Genomic DNA, 23,329 nt, shown 5'->3' with positions numbered 1-23,329 from the left:
AGCATTGATTTTTGTATTGTTTTTAAGTTAATGTTTTTGGAAGGTACATTTTATCAAAATACCTTTAGCAATCTTTATAAAATATGTGACGATAAGCTCAGCACTAAAAGTGTTAACTTCTCATTTATTTCGTTTCTATTACTAGTTACAACAATATAACAATAACAGGATAAAGTAGTTTTAACTATTTTAAAATGAATTTCAATCGCACTGACCGCCCCAATTATTTTTTTGTTTTTTTCAATTTACTGTACCAATTATAATGTTTTCGAATTCCGTGTTTATTTTCTTTGAGTACCAAATATTGATTTATTTTTTAAAATAATGCGGTGTCATTTATTGTGTAAACAACTTTACTTGTACATAAACTTCGAAATAGCTTACTCATACTAAGACTTATAATTTCGAGTCAATTTAACTCTTGGAAATAATAATTGTCATATATTGCACACATTCCGATACGAAGACCCTCATTTTCATTTGGTAGTATAACAAATAAATAAACTAAATAAGGTTATTTGGTAATTAACATTTGCTTCGCTACTTTTACTATGAGCGGGAAGGTCATTCAACCACAAAAATAAATAAAAAAATTATGAGAAGGTCTTTTAAACAAGTATACGAAATACTTTACATAATTTTTTTTTCTTTTAAATAAGTAACATGATGGTAACCATTTTTTTTTTTTTTACTGACAATCACGCCACGTCAACTGGTCCCGTGCATTACTTACTATTGGTTGTTTATTTGTCCCTAATTTCATTGCTCGAACGTTTTTTCCTTAATTTATGGGTTTTGTGACTGCATGAAACGTCACAGATAACTGATAAACCTGTCGTGTGGGTGTGTGTCTGTTGTGTGTAGTACTGAATACACGCCGCGCCTCCTAGTACTTCGCAATGTCATACTTAAAATTACATATTGTAGCGTATGATTTCTTGGTCGCAGTGTGTACTCGCATAAGCGCGGGAACGCGCGCATTTCACGAGTTCCTATTTTAAAATATCGCTTTTATTTAAATGTTCGTAGATAAAATTGGAGGGAATATTTTTTCTAATGTTGTCAAAATTATAGTTTTTATTTTAAATAATTTTTTTGTGTTGTGATTTTGTCATTATGAGTGCAGGTTTGTTATTTCCTTTTTTTTTTATAAATCTCGTGTTTTTTTGCATGCTGCCATTTGCCATCGTTTGATGATGTAATTTGAAACAAACATTGTATTTTTTATGTAAGTTTATTACAATGTGTAAACATTTGTCGCGAAAATATTTTTCAATTCCAGTTATGTTACTTAGCAATTTCGGTCGTCTAATAAATAGAGATCTTATTATAAGTGTTAAGTTTATAATATTATTGTCTTAAAAGCCGTATCCTATTAATGTATCGGGCGTTGGGGCCAAGTCGGAATCGAAATGCACTAAAATCTGTAAATCATTGCTCGTAATCCAAGTCTCTGAACTGGAATATAACATTACATGAAACATTACCATCGTCACCTAATCCGACAAGAGAAAGCAAAGGTTTGACTGTGCCTTCGGTATTTGCAATAACTAATCGACTAGCCACAGGTCATTCGTTAGCTATTAATAGAAACAAAACCTATCTACTAATAAAGTTGCAAGCGTAGGATAGCGACACGTGACTAGATCTTGAAAAAAAAAATCTCCGCTAAAATGTCCGTTTCTGACACACAATGCATCATTATTTATCAGACGTTTGAAATGTTGCTTCAAACAATCCATTATTATAATCTCAAGCTTTTGTTTCTCAACGCAAATCCTTGAGATATAGTATATATATATTTTGATTGTTTTCCCCGTGTTGACCGGATCTTGAAATTGTTCTGTCAAAAAATATTAGGCTATTCTGATAGGATACGTTAATCTGTTGCCTATTCTAATTGCTGAGTATACCTTTTTGATATTCGCATACTAGTTTTTTTTATTTGGCAAATGCACGAGCTAATAGGGATTATTGATTGAGATGTGTTTGTTTGTGTTTAATTTTATTCGATCCCTCAGACGTTCTGCTTTAGTTATCGTATTGTGGAAAATGCGTTATCAATCGGCGCGCCCTAACATCCCGCCTGTACCTAATTCGGTACGATAATACTCGCGTATTTGCTGTTGCTTTAAAGAACAAAATAAATAATGTTACATTCGTTTTTTTGCGAGTCTTAGAGTAGTTTACGTTGTCACTGCCCGATCCACTAACGGTGCTTTTAGGTACCCCGAGCACCGTCATCGTTCTCGCCGAACCCGTCACTTGCGACGAAGGGCTCGACGAGCGAATTAACCTACAGACACATCCGTTTCTCGTCGGATCTTCTCAGTGGGTCGCGCTTCCGGTCCCGTGGTAGATTCTGCGAAGCACAGCTCTTGCTAGAGTTTGTGTCAGCAACATTATCAGGTTGAGCCCCGTGAGCTCATCTACTAATTCGGCGAATCTAGAATAACCCCTTGAGGCTACTAGAATAGGTAGGAAAAAAAAGCTGTCACTGAAGATTGTCTAGTAAAAAATTATTTATTGACTATAAAATACGTGAGATTGAATCGTAGCAGTAGTTTTAATAATAAATAATACACTATTAATTCGATTATATTGAATTTGTTGAATATAAGTGAAACTGGACCTGGCTCTGTGTGATTGTCGTTAGATTTATGAGGTACAACCCAATACAGACGTTAGTGTGCTTATTGCGAGTTGTTTAACGTTCTCGATAGCGTAAAAGTTAACTCAATTTTATATGCAGTTGGAACAGCGCCCCTAGCGGCAAACGTAAGCAAACGTTCAAACTCCATACAAATTAGAGTTAACTTTTACGCTATCGAGAACGTTAAAAAACTCGCACTAAGCACAAAGACGAATTTTAATGTTAATGTGCGATTATGCAATTCCTTTAAGACAGAAAATAAATAATAATTATTATTATTTGTTGAAATCACCCGTACCTTGTTGGTATTATGACAAAAAGTTTATCTAAATTTCCCTGCAACTATGCCAAGTTTTAATTCCCTGTATCAGATTCCGAATTGGGTATCGGTAACTTCAAAGTTTTGATGAGTGCTTTGAAAAGTTAAGATAGCTTTCTATGTCGTGATTGGTTTGATCTAGTCTCAAGCGGGAAGAAACTTTCACGTTGTTCACTGGGCTTAAATGATAGGCGATTTGATTTATCGAAACCGCCATATATGTGGTACTTATGTACCAAAAATAAGGTATCTTTCGATGCATTAATCGCCTCATTGGTCTATTGTTCATTGCTTGAAGAAGGTACTTGGCATTCAAAGTTTTGTGGGTAGTACCATATAGCTTACGCAAGTATGGTTTATTTTTAAACGCTCTTGAAGTGAAAGACAAATAGTAGAGATAAGAAATAGGGAGGCTGACTCGAAATATTTGGAATTTTCTATTTTTTTTTTTTGTATTGCATGCACACAATCAGTTGACGCCGCGCAATGTATAGTGTCGAACGAAGGCGAGGGGCATCCTCTAGCAGACTACGGCTTACATTACGGGTTCACGAAATAAAAAATGTGTAGTTCGGTAAAATAACATAGCGTTCAAGTAACAACATTTGTTGTGTATAATTGGTAGTATTGTGGTATATAAAGTGCTTTTATGGAATAGCGGAGTCTCCTAGTACAGGCTTGCACGCTTTAAAGGAGACTCCAATCATTGTATTGTTTTGACTCGTTTTTAAAAATATTTTAGTATTTTGTATTTTATATTTTTTGTATTTGTAAGTAACGTTATAGTGGATTATAGCTATGCAAACTGTCTCGTTATACCCTGTATATACGTAATAGTTGATTAGAAAACCATACGGTACCATGGGCTTGTTGAGTGCGAACGAGATGAAACACTTTTTCTAAAATGAAGCCAACGTACATAAATCCTGAAATTAATTAACATCTATACTTATAATATTATAAAGCTGAAGAGTTTGTTTGTTTGAACGCGCTAATCTCAGGAACTACTGGTCGGATTTGAAAAATTATTTCAGTGTTAGATAGCACATTTATTGAGGAAGGCTATCGGCTATATAACATCACGGTAAGACCAATACAAGTGGAGCATCAAGAAATAATGTTTCAAAATAGGGTTTTAAATAGCTCCTTAACATTCTATAATTCAAAAATATTTTCACTTTCTACGTAAATGAAGTGGGGGTAAAATTTTGTGTTTAGCCAAAGTAACTACATATTTCACGCGGACGGAGTCGCGGGCAAAAACTAGTGTGTTAATATAAATTATGAATGCATGACTCACACTATAAATCCCCGAGTTCCATTTATTTCAATACAACGCTGCATTAGAATTTTTTTTTTTTTTTTCCTTAACAGTTTCCCAAGGTTCCATTTATATAGTTGATTGCAACGCGAATAGGTACTTGTCATTGATTGTCCGACGCTGTGTGGGATCGTTTAGATGCACTTTAGACGCGAATCGAACCTATTCATGGAAATATTAGGTACATGTAATCCGATATTTTCGCGACGTGAAAAAATATGAGTCGACTATTATCAAAGCCGGCAATGTGACTTTTGGATAATTATTGGTAAATCAGAAAAAACGAATTATTGACTTTGTATTCCATTGGCAGTCACAAAACTCTTCTGAACGACATCTTAGATAAATAACAGGTTAAGTATTAACCTTTATTTAATGCAGGTTTTGAACCGTATTCTTTGAAGGAGACGATTATATTCAAATCAATCTGTATTGAAATATCAATAATTTTTTTTTGTCCAAATGCACAGATTGCCATCTTTGATAATAGACGACTCATATGTGGCCAGAAAATTGATTGCTACTTTGACGTCAGTACTATTTTTTTATTTTAACAGTATCGTTCTCCTAGTATTTGTCAACTTATTGTTTTTGTGCTGTAACTCTTTCGTAAGTTTTGTTCACGTACTTGGTAATGTCAACATACATACAATAACATACATGGTATTTGAAGAGTGGCTTGTGGAGAGTACGTAACGGTAGGCAGCGGCTTGGCTCTGTCCCTGGGATTGATGAAATCCATGGGTGACGGTAACCATTCACCATCAGGTGAGTGTTATGCTCTTCTGTCTACAAGGGCAATAAAACATAAAAATACAAGTTGAACTAGTGGCAATGAACGCCACGAAGTTGCTTGTTGCTTAAAAAATTTATTAAATAAATAATTATCAGAATCGGTTCAAGCATTCTCGAGAAATCGGGGACCATGACCTCTTTTGAAGTCTGTTAAACATCATGATTTTGGTACTTTAAATACCTCCTTTTAACATTCTATTACTCAAAGATATTTTTACCTTCTACGTTAATGAAGTCGCGGGTATAATTTAGCGTTATCCCAACGTAACTAGTCCACGCGGACGAAGTCGCGCACAAAAGCTAGTATTTCAATCAAACGCCTTTTATTGACTTTCCTTTTGTAATTCTCCAGTGGACAATCTGTTTTAAAGGACCAGCAGAAATCTGCCACCATGTGACGATCGTATCAACCCTGATACGTTTCTTCCATCGCTCATAGATCCTGGTAGAACCAATCTTCCTGTTGCTCACTATAATTTTCTAAATTATCCCGAAACTTATCCAGATGATTACGGAGATAGCACCGCCCGCACCGCCCGCCACCGAGGTAGAGTTCATCCATACTACCTGGAGCCACTGCGGTCATCCACAGTGCGTTTCCAGAGATCTTTTTTGCCACGTACCATCCGGCTATGGAATGAGCTCCCCACCACGGTATTTCCCGAGCGCTGTGACATGTCCTTCTTCAAACGAGGCTTGTGGAGAGTATTAAACAGTAGGCAGCGGCTTGGCTCTGCCCTTGGCATTGCTGAAGTCCATGGGCGACGGTAGCCACTCACCATCAGGTGGGCCGTATGCTCGTCTGCCTACAAGGGCAATAAAAAAAAAGATACTCGATAATCGTATTTGCTCCTAGAGTCTGAAAGTTTGTCAGAATATTTTGCACAATATCTTCATAATTCGGTGCTTTGTTGGAATCTAGCGACCCGCCCTCGCTTCACTTCGGAAATTGTAATTTATTATCGATTTCTCCACTATTTAATGGATGTTATTATACACACAAACCTTCCTCTTCAATCACTCTATCTATTAAAAAAAACCACATCAAAATCCGTTGCGTAGTTTTAAGATTTAAGCATACACAGGGATATAGGGACAGAGAAAGCGACTTTGTTTTATACTATTTAGTGATACCTAGGACACTTTCGACTATCAACACAAAACTTTTCCAAGCTTCACATTCCGGAACCGTCATAACTTTGATAAAATTCTTATCTTTCATTAATTGACGTATTTGAGTTTGATCAAATATTCCACCTTTCAACTTTTCCACACAAAGCTTCGGAAATTTTCCACAAAAGTAATTAAAACAGTATCTTTCCTTGTCCAACGCTTTTACAAATTGCTTTATCATTCCGTTTATTTTCATTGATTTGTAATGCCGAAAGTATGATTTTGTCTCTGCTTACTGACGGCTCTCCTATTACCTTGGCTTTTCAGACCATTAAAAAAATTCGTACAGGCCAAAGATCTTGTTTCCAATGAAGTTGCTTAGCTCCACTGTCCCACATATGTACAAATGATGCAAGAATATTCCGTGTATCCGCTTTGTTGATTGAGTAAATAAAATAATAAAAGATAAGTTTTTACTAACAAGCCGATAAATTGATCAAAATATAAGATATCCAATAATCATAAAAACAAAGGCACATTGAATATCTTCATCAATAAATTCGTAATCTGGGCACTTGAACACATTTCAAAATAAGATCGTCAGGGCAACAATTTTTTTTTCTTTTTTTTTGTAGAGCTGTGCTTTTGTCGATGATTGTACCCAAAACAAAATAAAAATCAACGCTTAATAAAGATTTTTCCTTATAACAACAGGTTTGCTTTTAAGGAAAATAATGTCAGAATTTCAAAAGCTTTTTTTTATAAACATGTTAATTAAACACATTTTGCATAGTGTGAGTGTTTTTTTTTTATTATGTAAAATTTTTGCTTTTGATCTTTTTACCTCTCAAGTCTGACGTGCATTCGGTCCACCTGATGGCTAGTGGTTACCGTTGTCCATGGACGTTAGTAATGCGACGAACACAGCCAAGGCACTACTACCTACTGCTGAGGACTCCCCATAAAATTCGTTTGAAAGAGGACATGTCATAGCGCTTAAGTAACGCCGCGGAGGGGAGCTCATCCCAGAGTCTAATTGTGCGTGGCAGAAAAGATCTCTGGAAACGCACTGTGGATGAACACAGTTGTTCTAAATAGTATCGATGAACTCTGCTCCGTTGGTGGGAGGTGCGATGGTAAAGAGGAGGTGAGGGTATTAACTCGATTACTTCCCCAATGAACTCTGATTGGTTTTTTTTTTCATCTAACTGTGACAATTATAATGTTGGCGAATTTATTTTTTGTTCCTGCCATTGCTGATAGCCTTGACAGGCTATTTCAGCTTCTCCTTGACGTGTAGGTGAGATTATGGGGCTCAAACTGGGAGTGTTGCTAACACTGGCCCTAGCAAGAGCAGTGCTTCGCAGAATCTACCACCGGATCGGAAACGCGACCCACTGAGAAGATCCGGCGAGAAACTCAGTGGGCTGTGTCTATGGCTTGAATTTCGTGCTTACTCTCTTTGAATACCAAATAGTGTTTTGTTTGTCTTAATTAATGCGGCGTCGTTTATCGCGTAACATCTTTACTGTTACTGAAAATTCGAAATACTTTAGTCATCTTTCAAATGGATCCAAACGTTTGGAGTCAAATTATAACTCTTGGAAATAACAATTGTCTTAAAATGCACACATTCCGAAACGAAAACTTTCATTTTCATTTTGTGAAATGGTGTTTCATTTTTTACTGGTGGTAGGAGCTCTTGTGAGTCCGCGCGGATGAGTACCACCGCTCTGCCTATTTCTGCCGTGAAGCAGTAATGCGTTTCGGTTTGAAGGGTGGGGCAGCTGTTGTAACTATACTTGAGACCTTAGAACTTATATCTCAAGGTGGGTGGCGCATTTACATTGTGGATGTCTATGGGCTCCAGTAACCATATAACACCCGGTGGGCTGTGAGCTCGTCCACCCATCTCAGCAATAAAAAATAAAAAAATTGTGGTATGACAAATAAATCATTATAGTACACAAAGTAACCTTATTTAGTAATTAACATTTGCTTCGCTACTTTTACTCTGAGCGGCAAGGTCATTGAACCACACAGATAAAAAATAAATATGAGAATATTTCCTATACAAGCATGCGAAATATTTGGTGTTGTTTGTTTATTTGGCCCTAATCTCAATTCATGAACGTTTTTCCCTAATTTATGGGTTTTGTGACAGCGTGAAACGTCACAGATAACTGATGAACCTGTCGTGTGGGTGTGTGTCTGTTGTGTGTGTATAGTATTGAATACACGCCGCGCCTCCTCGTATTTCGCAATGTCATATGTTTATATTATAGCGTATGATTTCTTGGTCGCAGTGTGAAGTGGCATGTACGCGGGAACGCGCGCATTTCACGAGTTCCTATTTTAAAATATCGCTTTTATTTAAATGTTCGTAGATAAAATTGGAGGGAATATTTTTTCTTATGTTGGCTAAACTATAGTTTTTTTTTTTTTTATTATTGTTTGTGTTGTGAACTTTTCATTATGAGTGAAGGTCTGTTATTATTATTATTATTTTCGTATTTTTTTGCATGCCGGTAAATGATGATGTAATTTGAAACAAACATTGTGTTTTCTATGTAAGTTTATTACGATTTGTAAATGTTTTTTTTCGATGATGTGTTGTTGAATCGCGAAAATATTTTTCAGTTCCAGTTATGTTACTTAGCAATTTCTATCGTCTAATAAATATAGATCTTATTATAAGTGCTAAGTTTATAATATTATTGTCTCAAAAGCCGTACCCTATTAATGTATCGGGCGTTGGGGCCAAGTCAGAATCGAAGTGAACAAAAATCTGTAAATCGTTGCGTTCGATCCAAGTCTCTGGAACTCGCGTATGCATACGAGATATGAGCGCTTTAGAAACATTACCAATTGCCGTCGTAATCCGATAGGAGAAAGCAAAGGTTTGATTGTGCCTCTGGTATTTACGATAACTAATCGACTAGCCATTTTAGGCTTTCCTTAGACTAGACATTACCTTCCAAATAGTCGTCGTGGCTTAACGGATAAGACGTCCGGTGCATTCGTGTTGAGCGATGTACCGGTGTTCGAATCTCAGGCGGGTACCAATTTTTCTAATGAAATACGTACTCAACAAATGTTCACGATTGATTTCCACGGTGAAGGAAGAACATCGTGTAATAAAAATGAGACCCGCAAAATTATAATTTGCGTAATTACTGGTGGTAGGACCTCTTGTGAGGCCGCGCTGGTGGGTACCACCACCCTGCCTATTTCTGCCGTGAAGCAGTAATGCGTTTCGGTTTGAAGGGTGGGGCAGCCGTTGTAACTATACGTGAGACCTTAGAACTTATATCTCAAGGTGGGTGGCATATTTACGTAGTGGATGTCTATGGGCTCCAGTAACCACTTAACACCAGGTGGGCAGTGAGCTCGTCCACCCATCTAAGCAATAAAAAAAATTTATTTCGATTTCGATTCTGGACTCGAAATGGACAAATATACATTTAAATCATTAATTTCATAACAAATATTTGGTAAGAGAACTAAGAGATCAAGTTGTACCAATGCTAGTTTTTTTTGTGCTTTGGTTTTTGAAACAATTAAGGATACATTTTCGATTTAATCTCACGTGTTTTATTGTAATCTTAATATAGTATTTCTGACGTTTAGATTTTTTTTATTGCTTATATGGGTAGACGAGATCACAGCCCACCCGGCGTTAAGTGTTTACAGGAGCCCATAAACATCTACAACGTAAATGTGTCACCCACCTTGAGATATGAGTTCTAAGGTCTCAGTTTAGTTACAACGGCTGCCCCGCCCTTTAAACCGAAACGCATTACTGCTTCACGGCTGAAATAGGCAGGGTGGTGGTACCTACCCGTGCGGACTCACAACAGGTCCTACAAGGACCACTATTCTTTTTACGAGAGAGTGAGAAGATGTCAGTCGTGTGTAGTGCTTATTAAGTAGCCGTTTCCTTAACAATCGCGTCAGTAATATAAGATAACTAGCTGACCCGGTAAACGTTGCTTCGCCATATACATTATGTATAGGAAATATTTGTTTTAGGTGGACCACCCCTAACATTTGGGGTATGAAATATAGATGTTGACCGATTATCAGACCTACCCGATATGCACACAAAGTTTCATGAGAATCGGTTGAGTCATATCGGAGGAGTTTGGCAACCAACACCGCGACACGAGTCTTTTATATATATTAGACTATCTATTGCCCGCGACTTCGTCCGCGTGAAATAGTTACTTTGGCATAACGCTAAATATTACCCGCCTCTTCATTTACGTAGAAAATGAAAATATTTTTGAATAATAGAATGTTAAGGAGCTATTTAAGGTACCAAAATCACGCTTTTTAACCGACTTCAAAAGAGGAAGTTACCAATTCGACTATAATTTTTTATCTATTGTATGTAAAAAATTATGGCATTGAAACGCTATAGTGAGCCAACCTTAACATATAAACATATGCTGTTGCGGACTTTTTTTTAGATCTTTTAAAGGGGAACAATTTTTTCATACATAATTTTAGCGAAACTTTAACCGTTTCCGCAGCGCACGCAGCGGAAGCTCTCAAAAGGGAAAAAATCCTCGATTTTGAAACATTCTTCATAGGTGCTCCGCTTGCATTGGTCTTAGCGTGATGTTATATAGCCTATAGTCTTCCTCGATAAAAGGGCTATCTAATACTGAAAGAATTTTTCAAATCGGACCAGTAGTTCCTGAGATTAGCGCGTTCAAACAAACAAACTCTTCAGCTTTATAATATTAGTGTAGATGAAAATAATAAACAATTAAGAAACCGTCTAACTAGTTTTAAATTTTGTACCAATGCTATTTAGATTACAGATGTATGTATGCCTCAAATTCGCAGATAACACTGGTCACCTTTTAATTCCCGATTTTTAATTGCATCTGTTTATCGGACGCGTTTCGTGAACGTCGCATGTTAGATAAATACATATGTGGACTTTAGAATCAATTAATATTACACTCAGTCTTTAATGAATTAATTGGTGGATGATTTAATGCAGATGTGTTCAATCCAAAATTCATGTATGTAAAAATGTTAAAATTTGTAGGTGCGGTATGTGTCAAGTCCTTAAGCGAAATGAGATTAAAATATGTTTTACTAAAAGTTAAAAGCTTATACGTTTTGTGTATTAGTGCCAGAAGCGCTTAGTGTACTCGCAAGGGGTAGGTACTATCTTCAAATGTCTGCCGTGAAGCAGTAATGCGTTCTGGTTTGAAGGGTGGGGCAACCGTTGTGCTGTACAACTGAGACTTCGATTTATGTCTCAAGGTGGGTGGCCGCATTTACGTTGTTAATGTCTATGGGTAAGGAATTGACACCAGGTGGGCCTTATTTTTCTTCTCACTATGCTATGTAATTTCGAACGGTTATGCCAGTTTAACCGGGCGAGTAGGTGAGCTCACGGGGCTTTAACCAGAGAACGTTGCTAACACTAGCCCTAGCAAGAGCAGTACTTCGCTGAATCTATCACCGGATCGGAAAACCCACTGAGAAATTTTGGCGGATATCTCAACTCACGGTTGTGTCTGAGGATAAGGTGGATGAAGTGAGTTCGACTAAAGATCGAAGGAATAAAAAAAAAAAGGATTGTGTGGTTTTATGAAACCACGGTAAAAGTAAAACTTTTTTTCACATTATAGACATTTAACTCTGACAAACAACATTTACATTAAAAACTGACAAAAACAAACAAAATAGCGTGGAGCATTGGCACAAATGAGTAATAGTCTATACACTACACAGTCAGCTGCTGCGAACTATAGGCGCCGCCATATTGTCCTTGGCTGCTCTGACGAGCGCCTTTCACTTTATCCCTACTCCGCGGCCGACCGTCACGCGACATGCAACACACAGACGAAAAAGTTGTGAATATTTAAAAAAAAGGTTTACCAACATGACAGTGTTTTCGAAAACAAATATTGTAATACAAATTGTTGAACAGTGAGTAGATTTGATCAAATACTCGAGGGCTTTCAGATAATTGATTGCAACGAAGCCAACGAAATATCAGATCTAATCTATTTTCTGTTAGCTAGATAACAATCCAAATCACACTTATTTTAATCTGTGAAGTTGATTAATCTATTTAATTACAGTCAACATCCGTTTCTTTTTTTATTGCCTAGATTGGTGGACGAGCTCCCGGTTCACCTGGTGTTAAGTGGTTACCGGAGCTTACAGACATCTACAAGAGGAGTGTCTTTCTCCAAAACTATATATATAAAAATGAATTGCTGTTCGTTAGTCTCGCTAAAACTCGAGAACGGCAGGACCGATTTGGCTAATTTTGGTCTTGAATTATTCGTGGAAGTCCAGAGAAGGTTTAAAAGGTGAATAAATATGAAAATGCTCGGAATTAAATAAAAATAACAATTTTGTTTTTCCTTTGACGTGTCCCCCGTCGGACAGACTCCATTTGTTTGTTTTAAGTTTATTTTATACAAAAGTTTAGGTCTTTTATTTCTCGATTGAGACACTACGAAGTCTGCCGGGTCAGCTAGTTTAAAATAGCTTCTGAGAACAGTTTTACTGTTTCGGTTTTGTTCTGATCAGATCAAACCGCTGATCACTGGGAGGACTCTCTTCAACCACTGTTGCTATTCTTCATAAAGGACCTCCCTTTTAGCAACTTCTTACAACATTAGGCATGCCCATCTTATACCCCTTGCAACTTAATATTTACTGTTATCCTCCCAAATAATTTCAAAAGCACCAAAAAATTTTTAGGATTGATTTTCAGAGACATTGTCAATGTTCTCAGCACGTATTCAGAAAACCCTCTAAAAATCTAAAGGAACTTTATAATCATGATAAATTTAAACGATACCGTTTCAATAGATATGTATTAAGACATAGATTAATAAATATATAGAAAGATCCGATCTAGTGTTGGGAAAATTCTAAGGAAGCGACGGTATTCGTAATTATAAAGTAAATGAGGCCTATAAAATCAAAGGCAGCTAAACGCCTTAATGTCGTAAAACGGATTAACAATGGTGCTATCTTGTTTAGTTAGTTGGATACGCTTTAGTGTTTTCATTTTATAACAAATGCAGATAAATTTCTAACGAATTCATTTCAAAAATTTTATTTTTACTCTGTACTAAGTACTAATAACAAAGATAAATGGTCAAAATCAATAATGAATTGGTTCACAAGTCATATGAAGAGGAAAAGAGGTAGACCATCCAGAAGGTGGGTGGATGATATTAAAGCCGTAGCAGGAGGTTTATGGACAAGAACTACCAAAGACAGAGAGGAATGGAAAAGGTTGGAGGAAGCCTTTGTCAATAAATGACATACAGACGGGGTTATCGATGCTAAATAGTTAAGGATATAGATAAGACTTTGATATATAAAATACATAAAAATAAAATTGTTAACAAAAAGAAATTAAGATATGTACATGAAATACTGTCTGAATAAAGGCTATTATTATTATTATATTATTATTATTAAGTACTAATAAACGAAGTTTTATCATTTAAAATTCAGATTATTAGTAATATTCTCATTCTTTATAAATCTGCTTTAAAATAAAGAATATCGTAGCTATCCGAACCAAGTTATTTCAACGTGTTGTTAACACTGGCCCTAGCAAGAGCAGTACTTCGATGGATAGGGAGGTCCGTAATGACGTGTTTAGGGCCGATTATTGTAGTTTACCTGAATATTTGACAGACTTGGTTGAGCTGCCTTTCATTTTATAGGCCTCAAATATTCTAATTATTCGAATTCGAACTCCCAAAGGTATATTTAGCTTACTAATCTTAATTACTTTTGCAAACATGATATTTAACCTTAGACCATAAAATCAACCGTGATGTTTGTTTAACCATTCACAAGATTAAAATTAATTAGTTTACAGTTTAACAATTCACGGATCAGCGATAAGAAGGGTGTTTTTATCTTGTCTGTCGGTTTTGTTATCAACCGGTGAAGTGGAAAATTACGCAATTTTAATATTATATTTCGAGTTACATTTATTCGATATCATATAACTCAAACAAATACTACGATCAATGTACGGTTATTGTAATAATGGGGCTGATGAGTACATCAGGTTCATACAGCATGTACACCAGGTGTTTTACCATTTACGGTGACATCGTATCTGTTCCAAAGTCTTGTAAATATGGCTAGCCCATCAATGAAGCTATTTACATTTGTACCTATTCTATTCTGACCACGCGCTTACGTTCTAGTAAGCGCGTCTGGCCCTCTGGCGTTAGGGTAAAAAACACGGGCGCTACGTGGTGTTAAAACGCCTTTGCCTAAAAAACCTATTGAATGATGTTGAATACACCCGCCCATTTTAAATAACGGTTATTTTGTTCTAGAACCAGAAATGCCAGTCCGGGACGGCTCCAAGAAGCCCCTGGTCGCTGTTATAGATGACGGAACCAAGACCGTCAGATTTGTAGTAAGTAAAAAAGCACGAAAATGTCTAAAAGCTTGTGGGAACTTCCGGAAATGATCATGCCATTTTTATTGTGAATTAGATCTGAAGTAAATCAACGCATTTTGTATCATATGAATGAACAAACAGGAACAAACCTAATTATTTAATGTAAATATATTCGGCCTACCTATCGAAATGATTGGGTCTTTGTTTCACGAAGAACCGACACTTAAATTGTTTACTGTTTCTATTTTTTATTTATTTAACTATATCAATAAGATTTTAAAATTGAAGAGAATTTTCATGTGTTGCGTTAAATTACTAACACGCGGATACTTGAATTAAATCATTTAACCGATGATGGATTTTGTTGATCGGATTTGCCCAATTAAGCCATAATATTTTACCAATGTGTCCGATTTATGGCTTTCATACGTGCCGACTATGGTGGATAATGGTGAATAATGACAAAGAAACATACCTATCTAATAAATTCAGAAAGACGAAAACCATGTAAAGCCCTGATATATCTGCTGGAAAGGCAAAAACCCATCCCTAGTATTAAAGTACCGGGAATATTAAATATAAAAGTCATAGTCAATTTAAGAAAGAAAAGCATTCCTATTTATTTCATCAAAGTCGGGTTACAGGGTTAAATATGCTTAAATGTTTCGTTTTCCTGTTTTACTGACTTTAAAGGTAGCTCGTCTGCCTTGGAAAATAGTAATGTCGGAGGTATTTTTGGTCAAGTTGCCAAAGTTATAGTTATTGAGAATAAGAGCGTACTGTGAGACAACGTCGGCCTGTACCACCCTCTTTGGGGTTATTGTCGCGTACCAGACATACATTCTGCTTTGAAGAGCTTAAGACGTCAAACTCCTGTCTCATGATGGACAGCGGCATTCACATCGTGAGGTTAATGAGCAATGGTGATTCAGCAGCAAACATATTATTATATAACCAGACTAAAGCCATATTTATTCTCTTTCGGCAAAACAGTTAACCCTCAGACACAGCCCACTGAGTTTCTCGCCGGATCTTCTCAGTGGGTCGCGTTTCCGATCCGGTGGTAGATTCTGCGAAGCACGGCTCTTGCTAGGGTTCGTGCTAGCAATGTCATCAAGTTTGAGCTCCGTGAACTCACCTACTAGTTAAGGCGACGCTGATATAGCCTCTCAAGGCTATCAGCTTAGGTAGAAACACAAAAACGCAGTTAGTGGCAAATCTTCATAATTTCCATTTCAGATATACGAAGCGGAATGCTCGGAGGAACTGGCCTCGTATCAGATGGACAAGACGGAGGTGCAGCCCCACGAGGGTTGGTCAGAGCAAGATCCATACGAGATAATGCACCACATAAAGCTTTGTGCTGAAAATGCCATTGACCAGTTAACAGAATTAGGTGAAGATAAAACTTGCAAGCCATACATTTTCTGACTAACCCTATTTTTTTTAATGGTTACTTCCGGTATGAATAATGAAAATCTCCATTAGATACAACGGATGTAAAACCTTCAAACCTCAACTCTTGAACTGTTTCAAGAGCAGAAATAGACAGAGTGATGGTTCCCTACCACCAGTAAATGCCGCTTGATGATCGTAGTATATTAGTATAATACTTCTGTGAAATCCCTGGTTACCATTTGTCGTATCATTACTAGCTTTTAGAAGCGTCTTCGCCTATCCTACGGATTTTTTTTATTATGGTAGGGTCCCTCCGTATGACCCTTTTTGTACTCCTGACAATGTTAAGGCACAATGATCACAAACAAACTCATTCGCGTTTATAATATTAGTATGGATATCAATGTTTAATTTTTTTTTAGGATATTCAAAAGATGACATCATTACTTTAGGCATAACGAATCAGAGGGAGACAACTATAGCTTGGGACAAATACACCGGGGAGCCATTGCACCCCGCCATAGGTAAGTTTTAAGTAAGCCCTTGTAGGCAGATGAGCCTATGGCCCATGTATCAATTAAACGAGATCATTAAGGTGACCATAAGATTATATTATTAGGTCTACTTTTTTGAATAAATCATCTTTATCATTCAATGTCTTTTAGAATATTCATAGGTCGAATTCTTCAAAGATATCCTATAAATATGTAGTGTCATATATTTATAATCCAATATTCATGCGCAAGTTGCCCTTGAGTTATTAGGGTCTGCTCCGGAGTCGCTCGGGCAGATGTTAGAAAATCCCATCTCTCCTGGCCGAGTCTGTGCTCGCCAGGTTTCACCAGGACAGCCTGGTGAAACCGGAAAGGCCTCTGGTCCAATAGCAGTCGTTTCTTCCTAAAAAAATCATAATAATGCATTAAAAGCATATTTAATATGGAATAGTCTTAAGGCTTCGTCAAACAGAACGCGTATTTAGCGCTGCGTTTTAACGGCGCGCTCTTTTCATGTCACACAAATCGACTAGATGAGCCCGACGCTCCTTGACGCAACGTAACATTCGCCAAATCATAGTGCCTTTCAATAGCAGTGTGAAAATTTAAAAGTATTAAGATGTCGAGTGATTTGATTCAGATGCGGCATTGTATAAGCATGGGTATTTTCTAATTCTATCTATTTTTCGGGCATTATCCAGTATTTTAATACACATTCACTCGGACGCTAAAATAAAATTTGTAAAAAATTACAACGCCTAACGTCGAAACGTCCTAACGCCGCGACAGAGCGCTGCGTACCGCTAGCGCTGGCTCTGTTTGACAGTATATTATCATAGTACTACAATACGTCTCGGCGTCATAGCGTCATAGCCGTCAGCTTAGCTCTCTGACGCGCGCTAAGTTTTAAGTTCTGTTTGACGAAGCCTTTAAGCGTGGATACCGTTGTGCCATTAGTGCCAACCACAATTTAATTAATTTATTTCAATATTTTAATATTCAAAGATTGGTACACGGCTCTCTTCGGTTGCGTCTTGAAATGTGAGATCTAGATAGCATTTTTTTAGTTACTGCCTTTAGATACCTTGGTTAAAGTGGTCGCCGGAGCCAATAGCTAAAGTTTTGAGGTTGTCTGGAGGATATTGTACTTTATTTACGTTAGTCTAAAGATTGGTTTCGCGTAATTTATTTCAATCAAAATTCTGAAAAACAGCCTGGAACGACATACGTACCGATAGCACGGTAGACGCGATCCTAGCCAAAGTGCCGGACCGGAATAAGAATTATCTGAAGAACATCTGCGGTCTACCGATATCGCCTTACTTCAGCGCGCTGAAGATGCGCTGGTTGAAGGACAACGTGAAGGCAGTCAGACGAGCGAGTAGAGATAAGCGATTGCTATTCGGCACTGTGGACTCGTGGATTCTGTGGGTGAGTTGGATTCTTGGTTCGACGGATGAAAGAACGGCGGATGAAAGGTGATTGCGTGCAGCAGAGATGCGAATGTTGCGATAGATGCGTGGAGTAACGAGAATGGATAGAATACGGAATGAATATGTTAGAGGAAGTCTGAAAGTGGCACCTGTGACAGAGAAGCTGAGAAGTGCGCGTTTGGAATGGTATGGACAATAATGGACATGTGTTGAGACGAAATGAAAATGAGGTTGATAAGAGAGTGTTAACTATGAATGTGGTAGAATATAGAGGAATATAGCGAAGAAATAGTATATTATGATAGAGGAGTATGGAAGGAGAAAACATGTTGCGCCGACCCCAGGTGACTGGGAGAAGGGCAGAAGAATGATGAGTTGAATTCTTGGTTCGCTCTTGGATAACGCCATCGAATTGTAACGAATAAGTTTGTACTACCCTCAAACCGAAACTCATGAAATGATTCGCGACAGAAATAGGGGTGGTACCTAGCTGGTACTGGTAGATATTACACCCTATACAACTATTGTGTATTAGAGTGTAAACCTCTTCATCGTCGTAGACATTTTTTCCCCCTACGTATTCGCTGGTAGCTTAAGGGGCTATTCTAGAGAATTTTCTATTGTTAGAGAATTTGCTAACACTGGCCCTAGCAAGAGCAGTGCTTCGCAGAATCTACCACCGGATAGGAAACGCGACCCACTGAGAAGATCCGGCGAGAAACTCAGTGGGCTGTGTCTATGGGTTGGTCTTTTGTGAAATCGCGTTAAGTACGTAGTTCCTTGTTAAGACTTGCCTATGAGATCTATTTCTGTCTATTTCTGCCGTGAAGCAGTAATGCGTTTCGGTTTGAAGGGCGGGGCAGCAGCTGTAACTATACTGAGACATTAGAACTCATATCTCAAGGTGGATGGCGGCATTTACGTGCAGGTGGGCTGTGAGCTCGTCGATCCATTTATGCAATAAAAAAAAAACGTTTGTTTTTTGCTAACCGTACTAGATTAGCCATGTAATATGTGTGTATTTTTTTGTTTTAGAATTTAACCGGCGGTCCCCAGGACGGTCTTCACGTGACCGACGTGACGAACGCTTCGAGGACTTTGCTCATGAATCTGGAGACCCTGAATTGGGACCCCGTGCTGTGTCGGTGAGGTTCTATCTCCTACTTATGCGGACTCACAAGAGGTTCTACCAGTCTTTTTTATTTATTGCTTAGATGGATGGACGAGCTCACAGCCCACCTAGTGTTAAGTGGCTACTGGAGCCCATGGACATCTACAACGTAAATGCGCCACCACCCACCTTGAGATATAAGCTCTGAGATCTCAGTATAGTTACAACGGCTGCCCCGCCTTTCGAACCGAAACGCATCACTGCTTCACGGCAGAAACAGGCAGGGCGGTGGTACCTACCCGCGCGGACTAACAAGTGGTCCTACCAGGATGAGTCTTGGAAGTCAAAGACGCCTTTTTGTTTCAGGCTATTCGGAATCCATCGGGATACGTTGGCGGAGATAAGAAGTAGCTCCGAAGTGTACGGCACGGTCAGAGACGGCTCCGTTCTCGACGGCATATCCATTTCAGGGGTAAATATAGATTTTTTTGTATTTTCGTTATTCGCAGACTCCACACGAGGATGTGTTTGAGGCTGTAAATGTCGTGACCGGGTGTCTACCTACTGCCTCCAGACATGAGAATGAAGACTGAACAGTGACGTAACGATCTTAACTGGCGCTCAATACCTCTTTAGCCAATTCGAAAATATACTCGCAAATTAAAAAATAAATAAAGTAAAATAAATAAAGTCATAGGCTCAAGCCAGGGTTTCAATTAGGAACGAAAAATGTAGTTGAGAAAACAAGGCTAGATTCTAAAATGTGTAATATGATCATCTATAATTAATTCAAAAGACATCAATTATTAAAAAAAATCCAGAAACCAATTGTAATAAAAATAAAAGTTATCCAGTATTTTTTTTGTTTTGACCGTTTGGCGGTTGGCCCCCCCCTTTGTGAGTAGCGCCCGGGGCATGATGTCCCCTTTTGGCCCCCCCTCGCTACGCCACTGAGACTCAACGCCTTTAGTTATCTATTGAATATCGTCCATCCTAAATACATATACAAGAGTACCTATACTGTTTAATTAAAACCAATTAATTGTGTTTACTAAATCTATAGATTTAAAGTATTCGGAGAAATGTATACATTAATATCGGTTTAAATAAAGACGCGATATTACAAATAAACGATATTATTATTGTATTGCTTGGTCGGCTTTATGCGAGAACGTCCAATCACTTTGTAGTTTTAAATAAAGTAATTTTTTTTAATTAGGCTATGAATGACGTCATGGCTTGACATATTGCGTTATCTATATTTTTTATTGCTTAGATCAGTGGACGAGGTCACATTCCTCCTGGTATTGAGTGGTTAGCGGAGCCCATAGACATCTACAACGTAAATGCTGCCACCCACCTTGAGATATGAGTTCTAAGATCTCAGTATAGTTACAACGGCTGCCACACCCTTCGAACCGAAACGCATTACTGCTTCACGGCAGAAATAGGCGGGGTGGTGGTACCTACCCGTGCGGACTCACAAGAGGTCCTACCACCAGTAAACTACTGTATTTGTGAAAGGTGATTCAAGTTGTGTTTTCGTTTATCACTAACAGATTAAATCTTTTTGATAACTAATTGTTCTTACCCGTTGGCAGCAATAGACAGTAGGATACGCTAATCTGTGTGAGTTCATGAAATGTCCGAAAGTTACTAATAAAAATACACGTATATTTAGCTGGTGGTAGGACGTATTGTGAGTCCGCGCGGGTAGGTACCACCACCCTGCCTATTTCTGCCGCGAAGCAGTAATGCGTTTCGGTTTGAAGGGCGGGACAGCCGTTGTAACTATACTGAGACCTTAGAACTCATATGTCAAGGTGGGTGACGCATTTACGTGGTAAATGTCTATGGGCTTCGGTAACCACTTAACACCAGGTGGGCTATGATTTCGTCCACCCATATACGCTATAAAAACAAACGGATACCATAACTTACTGCTACTAGACCCTTTACTCTCGTTTTAGATTTTAGGTAACCAGCAATCTGCGCTCGTGGGTCAGAACTGCTTGAGCGCCGGCCAAGCGAAGAACACTTACCGCAGCGGGTGCTTTCTGCTGTACAACACCGGAACCAGACGGGTCAATTCGACCCACGGTCTGATCACGACGATAGCTTATAAATTAGGACCCGATCAACCCCCCATTTACGCATTGGAGGGTGAGTCTTATGTTGTTTCTATAGGGTTCAAACGTGAACTTGATCACGGTGTATTTGGGTGTTCGGAGTCTTCCATTTTTAAATATTTTAATTGTATACGGGGTGTTCCATTTAATTCATTAGGGCGGTCGCAAACTACGTACGTTTGCGGGCTAATTCAATTTATTACAAAAGTTTGAGGGCCGCTGAAAAATATATTTTCAGTTTTCAATTTAAAAAAAATAAAAAATACAGGTTAAGTATGTAGTAAAATTAAATATAGTTTCCGGGAATTCTCCCAATAATACTAAAATACTTAGTCTGGCCATAAATACTGTTACAAAGGAAAACAATTTTTTTTTTTATGGCAAATAACATTTAGTACTTTTACAGTGTGTTAGTTTAATACATAAATATAAAACAATTTAAAGTATAAAAAGCTTATTCGAAGTGGTCTCTATTGGCTGCAATACAGTCCTTTAAACGTTGAGGCCAGTTATCAATAGAAGCACGCACTCTCTCCATGAGAAAAATTTTCACTGCCAATCGTACGGATTGCTTTAGGGACTCCAAATTATCATGGCGTTTAGAGCAAGCCGTACTCTCTAAAACTGACCATAAATCATAATCCAGCGGATTAAGATCGGGACTGGACGACGGCCAGTCTTCAGCTCTGATGAAGTCCGAAACGTTCGTTTCCAACGAAGACTGCGTAGATCGAGCTTTATGATCTGGCGCCGAGTCTAGCTGGAAGGACAATTCTTGATTATTGAACATGGTGTTGTTAAGGAACTTCACTACCTTCTCAAGAATGGTATCTTGATACACTTGTGCCGATGTTTTGATACCTTTTTTACAAAAGTATGTTTAGTCACTCCTTCATAGCTAATACCCCATCAAACCATCACTGAAGTCGGATAGTGCCCACGTTGCACTCCGTCGACTAATTGGGAAGCTTCCTTAGAGCTTTGAACATAAATACGGTCATTTTGTTTGTTAAAATGTTGCTCAATTGTAAAAAATTTCTCATCCGTAAACAAAATTTTTCTATGACCTCCCTTTGCGTACCGCTTCAGTAGTTGTTTCGATTTTACCACCCTATTCTCTTTTAAATCATCAGTTAAGAAATGACCAGTACGTCTCTTATAGGCTGCAAGTCCTAAGTCATCTTTTAAAATACGCGACATGGTTCTAGGTGCTATCTTCATCTCCCGAGGTAAAATCTTTTGCTTTCAGACAGGATTTCTTCGAATTCTTTCCCTTACTGCTTTGACCACCTTTTTCGTACGAACACTACGTGGACGGCCAGATCTTTTTCTGTCACAAACAGAGGAGGTCTCATTGCACCTATTAATAGCCCGGTACACAAACATTTTGCTAATACCAAGCGTATGGAGAGTTTTAAAAATTGCATTTGGCTCCAGACCTACTTTGTGTAATGCAATCACAGCGATTCGGTTCTCTTTATCACCCCACTCCATTTTAATATCGCAAAATATTGTACAATGTATTGGCGCCAAAATGAGAAAACTCAATGAGCAATCATATAAAAATGACAGATTCCAAATTCAAATGTAATATTTTGTTTATTTTTAATTGTAACAGTATTTATGGCCAGACTAAGTATATTTTCACTTTTAAATATATATTTTTTTTTTATTGCTTAAGTGGGTGGACGAGCTCACAGCCCACCCGGTGTAAAGTGGTTACCGGCATTTACAACGTAAATGCGCCACTCACCTTGAAATATTGTAAGTTCTAAGGTCTCAGTATAGTTACAACGGCTGCCCCACCCTTCAAATCGAAACGCATTACTGCTTCACGGTAGAAATGGACTGGATGGTGGTACCTACCTATGCGGACTCACAAGAGGTCTTACCACCAGTGATAGCGCCTCAAGTAACCGTCGCAACAAACCGGTCCTTAGGTTCGATCGCGGTGGCGGGCGGCGCTATGAAGTTCCTAAGGGACAACCTGAGGCTGATAAGGGACGTGTCTCAGGACACTGAGCACATCGCGGGCCAGGTGTTCTCCACCGGGGACGTGTACTTCGTGCCGGCCTTCAGTGGCCTCTACGCGCCCTATTGGAGGAAGGACGCCAGAGGGTAGGTTCGCGACGGCACTAGGC

At 38.2% G+C, this 23,329-nt stretch overlaps 1 protein-coding gene across 6 annotated transcripts in view; it reads left to right on the top strand.

Annotated features, from left to right (window-relative positions):
• Positions 1 to 23,329, top strand: part of Gklp (glycerol kinase-like protein) — a 53,002-nt gene that overhangs the window by 16,251 nt on the left and 13,422 nt on the right. For 2 of the 6 annotated variants that reach the window (NM_001173402.1, XM_038019598.2), the window contains 8 exon segments: positions 14,556 to 14,638; positions 15,863 to 16,019; positions 16,444 to 16,545; positions 17,729 to 17,946; positions 18,984 to 19,093; positions 19,426 to 19,531; positions 21,030 to 21,222; positions 23,129 to 23,306. In NM_001173402.1, coding sequence (NP_001166873.1) covers positions 14,564 to 14,638; positions 15,863 to 16,019; positions 16,444 to 16,545; positions 17,729 to 17,946; positions 18,984 to 19,093; positions 19,426 to 19,531; positions 21,030 to 21,222; positions 23,129 to 23,306 — 1,139 coding nt within the window. In that variant the 5' untranslated portion in view covers positions 14,556 to 14,563. 6 annotated transcript variants of the gene reach the window in all.

The sequence above is a fragment of the Bombyx mori genome, chromosome 24 (assembly GCF_030269925.1).
Source record: "Bombyx mori chromosome 24, ASM3026992v2".
Classification (NCBI taxonomy): domain Eukaryota; kingdom Metazoa; phylum Arthropoda; class Insecta; order Lepidoptera; family Bombycidae; genus Bombyx; species Bombyx mori.
The sequence above is the reverse complement of the archived record's forward strand: the minus strand, read 5'-3'. Positions and strand labels throughout refer to the sequence as shown.